General features: G+C 37.6%; 1 protein-coding gene across 3 annotated transcripts in view; it reads left to right on the forward strand.

Annotated features, from left to right (window-relative positions):
- The first annotated feature begins 261 nt into the window (after nt 1-261).
- LOC107747296 (MORN repeat-containing protein 4-like) overlaps nt 262-4,721 on the forward strand; it is a 10,539-nt gene continuing 6,079 nt past the window's right edge. For 2 of the 3 annotated variants that reach the window (XM_016561766.1, XM_016561765.1), the window contains exons 1-4: nt 262-379; nt 763-841; nt 2,254-2,368; nt 2,483-2,592. In XM_016561766.1, the coding sequence (XP_016417252.1) occupies nt 775-841; nt 2,254-2,368; nt 2,483-2,592 (292 nt within the window). In that variant the 5' untranslated portion in view covers nt 262-379; nt 763-774. Of the gene's footprint in view, nt 380-547; nt 616-762; nt 842-2,253; nt 2,369-2,482; nt 2,593-4,721 lie in introns of all 3 variants that reach the window. The other variant, XM_016561767.1, reaches the window with a different exon arrangement.

Here is a 4,721-nt window from a genome sequence, read left to right on the forward strand (position 1 = left end):
GGGTGGTTGACAAGTTGTTACTAAGCGGTTGCTAGGGCGTTCTGGGTGGTTATCTAATGGGTCAAAAAGAGGTTGAGCACTAATGTACGAGTAGTAGTAATGGACATACTTGCCTTAGTAAACAACAGCACTACGAGTCCGTGTCACATTCCTAGAGAAGACCTATTGTAGTCATTGATCAGCCAATCAGCGCTCAGTACACATCCACCGCTGAAAGAAGCACGCAGCAAAACAACGCGAGATCTTCAGGGGAGAGAGAGATTCAGCGAGAGCAGAGGAACCGTAACACCGGCGAGCCAGAACCCGATTCTCCCTCTGCGGATCCGTTGGACAAAGCGAGGGGTTTTCATGCTCTTGAGACTGCACAGAAACATCACAGGTAAATGATACGTTCATCTGCTGCCGTGAAATAGCGTCCAAACGGCTTTACACGGGCTGTGAATAAGAGGCGGGATGACGTCACCGCTGCCGCTGCTTTCGTTCAGCCCGTAAATGTTTTAACGTGTTGGTTCAGTGTAAATGACCCGTTACCCTATTCATTATACAGTGTTGGGTGAAAGTCAACTACCGTGGGTCCCACTATATTAGACTGAGCACTATACAGCACACAATAAGGTTTGTGTGTGGGCATTGGTGATGTCCTATTCAATATTTTATTATACTTGATATGAAATAGAATTGGTTTGGTTTCCCTCTGTTTATAATCATTTGATTCTATTATGTTAATTCTGCCACCCTAATATTTATTTGTTTTGTCTGTAGCTTGGTGGAGGTATGACATTAACCAGGGGCTCCTTCACTTATTCCAGAGGAGAAGAATATACCGGAGAATGGAAGGAAGGCAAGATATTTCATAAACACTTTACACTGATTTGAATTCTCAGGACTTTTTTTAATACATTTTCATAAATGTGTTTTATATGCTTTACTTTTATTCATTATTTAAATTTTTATTTGTCAAAACAAGTACATTTTTGTATGATATATTTTGGAATTGTTTTGGATTATTCAACACTGTCAGATACAAAAACAATTCTGTCTACTGTATATCTATATATTCTATCTAGGACTGATTTAAAATGATAGAGCTTATCTTTTTTATAATTTGGGTAATGGATTTGACATACTATGATTGCTACAGAAAATATCAGCATAATTGTTTTCAGTACTGTATATCTGAAAATGTTGAAACCTTATGAAAGAGGTTTATATCTGTCAGAAGAAATGTTCTCTTATATTAATCTTTCATATTTTAATTAATAAATTAACAATAATTCGATAATTAATCGAATTCACATTTTATTGATTAAATGTTAAATGGAAAGCTTACAATAGGCTGTTTAATGGCAGGTTCGCATTGTGATAACTTACCCTCATGTAGTGTGACAACGATTTCGGCTATTATAATTTTTTTTGCCAAAACTTTAAGGTATATGTCTTCTTAAAATTGCCCTAGCCCGAGAAATATTCACTAGAGATAAAAGTGTGACAACTAGCCCCAGTCCCACTACATATATTAACATGCTTAAACATAGATTTGTGTTTTTCTGATTACTGTGTGAATAGTGGTCAGGATGGCTTGAGGTGGTGGTAGCGCACTGCTTAATGATCCAAACTGCTTATGTAATAAATGCAGGTGTGATCTCAAGTAAGAATTACATTCTAATTATAGTACTAATTATCAGAGCCATTAACACACTAGAGAGCAGTCCATAGATTTAGTCTATTGTGTTCATTTAAAGGGGTCATATGATGCTTTTTTAAAGATCATTATTTTGTGTATTTGGTGTAACAGAATATGTTGACATGCTTTAATGTTCAAAAAACACATTATTTTTCAAATACTGTACATTATTGTAGGTCCTCTATGCCCCGCCTCTCTCAAACGCTTCGTTTTCTACAAAGCCCCCTCCTTCTAGAAACACACAGTGTCTCCCTGACATGGCTGCTTCAACACTAACTGCGGTTACTGAAACCACGCCTTTTTTCTTTGCGTGCACATTTGGGCGGCATTATGCTAATATTTCCACATAGTGAGGTAGATATGTGGGGGCGTGTTAGAACGAGCCGTTTTAGGGGGGCGTGGCAGAGTCTTAACTTTGATAAAGAATATCTCTTTGGTTTTGAGACTTTAGTCTTTGCAACTTCAGGGATCTTATCTATGCACAATCAGCTTGTAACACTCCAAAGAGAAAGGAAAACTTGAAATCGCATCATATGACCCCTTTAAGAAGCAGTGTGTTTGCTGTGCAGGTCGGAGGCACGGTAAAGGCGAGCTGAAGTTTGCTGATGGCACCTGTTATAAAGGTCATTTTGAGAATGGCCTGTTCCACGGATCAGGGGTATTAGTCTTTCCCGATGGATCCAGGTGAGTGAGCATGTGATCAGATTCAAAATACTTAACTACTTAAACAGAGATGAACATGTTGGCAGTGACACTGAGACTATTTACGGGGTAAACAACACTATTTCTGATCAACAGGTACGAGGGTGAATTCGCCCAGGGAAAATTCCAAGGGGTCGGAATCTTCAGCAGGTTTGACGGGATGAAATTTGAAGGAGAATTCAAAAGTGGCCGTGTTGAAGGATATGGTAAATATTCCACCTTAATTTGACAATAACTTCGTTTACATTAGGAATAAACCGAATATTCGGCAACCGAAGCGAAATGGCCGACTAATATGTACCGTAACCGAACAATGACTAACGCGATCAAATAGAGTCACGCATTAATGCAGCAAACATGTCGGCTGCGTGAAAGTATTTAAAACTATCAGAGAAAGACGCAGAAGTCATTACAAGCACGAAGCACCGACAGCGAGAGACTGTTTAGTGCTGCATCATGTCTCCGATGAGAAGATGAGGTGGCTAATGCTGGTGGTTAGGTTATTGTATGCTGATTGAAATCGCGAAATTACCTCAAACGATTAGTAAATAAACTGCAGAATGTTATATTTTCTAATGCACGCACGAATTGCATGTATTCTGACAGCGCTGCGAGCTCGCAGCGCCAGGGTTCAAAGTCCAAAGCGCGAGGAAAATCTGCGCTGAACTTGTTACTTGTCAGTTGCTCGGTAACATTTTTGTGAATTTTTTTTAAAGGCATGTGACAATGCGATACGTGCGACAAACATCTTCCCAAATTCGTAATGAGAATCATTTATAAATCTGCCTGCTGTCAACAAAAAGAAGCACTGAGATCTACCTGCGGGTTTCTGCCAAAATAAAAGCCCAGAAACAGCAACAACTCCATCGACATTCATAGATGATAGTATTGTAATTTTACTGTCGTTCTGTAAAATAAAACAAAAAAGTAAGACAATAATAATGATAATAATAATTACCCTACAACAGCTCTATTAATACATTTATTATAACATTCACAGTGTTCAAATTAGGATCTGTAATAAAGATCAATGTTTTAAAAGAAGTCTCTTCTCTTGGCCAATCACAACGCACTGGCTCAGCTGGCCAATCAGAGCACACTGCGCTTTTCGAAGGAGAGGCTTTGTAGAAATCAACGCATTTTAGAAAGAGGTTCCGATAGAGGATCTGCAGTAATGAACAGTACGTGAAAAATAATGCATTTTTTTGAACATTAAAGCATGCTAACATATTCTATTACACCCAATACACAAAATAATGACGCAGCATCATATGACCCCTTTATTATTTATTATAATATTATAATGTTATAAAATATTTTTAAATTGTTGTTTTGTAGTTGATTTTTTATTTGAAAAGCAGGACAAAACAGTAAAAAGCACATTTTGGCAATTTAATTAATGCAATGGTGGGGGGAAAAAAGGCAAAATAGGCCTACATGGGGGGAAAATGTGAAAAACCATGTTCGGTATTCGGCCTTCGGCCCAGTGTTTCATTTTGTTCGGCTTCGGCCAAGAATTTTCATTTCGGTGCATCCCTAGTTTACATGCACCCAAATGATGTGTTTATAATCTGAATGATGGCTTAATCGGACTGAAAAGCCTTAATGTAAACACTTCAGTCGAACTTTCCCGTACAATGACCTCAATTGTCCATACAATTGTACTCAAGAGCATAATCTAAGTCCATATATCATACTAACAAAAAACTATGCTTTAAACCATAGGTCAAGAGCTGTATATCCAACCACGTAAGTTTGTGATGCTGTTTGGGAATATTCGTTTGAATTATGGTTTCAGGAAACACTGAATCATTGAACTATATTAGTAATAATGGAACTTATGACCATAGTTGCAATTATGGCGCCAATAGCCTTGTGGGCAGCGTGCTGATATATCGTGCCATTTGAATCCCAGCTCGAGGACCTTTCCCAATCCCGTCCCTGTCTCTCTCTCTCTCTCTCACTTAGCTTCTTGTCTCCTATCATAATAAAAAATTTAAAAACGCCAAAAATAAATCGATGAAAAAAAAAAACGATGCTATAGGAAATGCACACCTGATTGAGCTCTATCCAAATTAAATTTTTATCAGACTGAAAAGGCTGGTGTAGACCTGAAATAAACCGATAAGCAGAAAAAAATAAGCATGCAAATGCTTGAATCGGAATATATTATTCAAAAATACCTAACGTACATGTGTAGTACCATGAATTGTAAGTTTACATGCATTTTACATCTTACAAACTTGCATATGTTTATTTACATCTTGCGTTTTAAGAACTTGTTGGTGGCTAAATATTTACTAAATATTTGCTAAAAAAAAAGCTTTTATGACAT

Source organism: Sinocyclocheilus rhinocerous, unplaced genomic scaffold (genome assembly GCF_001515625.1).
Source record: "Sinocyclocheilus rhinocerous isolate Xijiao unplaced genomic scaffold, SAMN03320098_v1.1 scaffold1069, whole genome shotgun sequence".
NCBI lineage: Eukaryota > Metazoa > Chordata > Actinopteri > Cypriniformes > Cyprinidae > Sinocyclocheilus > Sinocyclocheilus rhinocerous.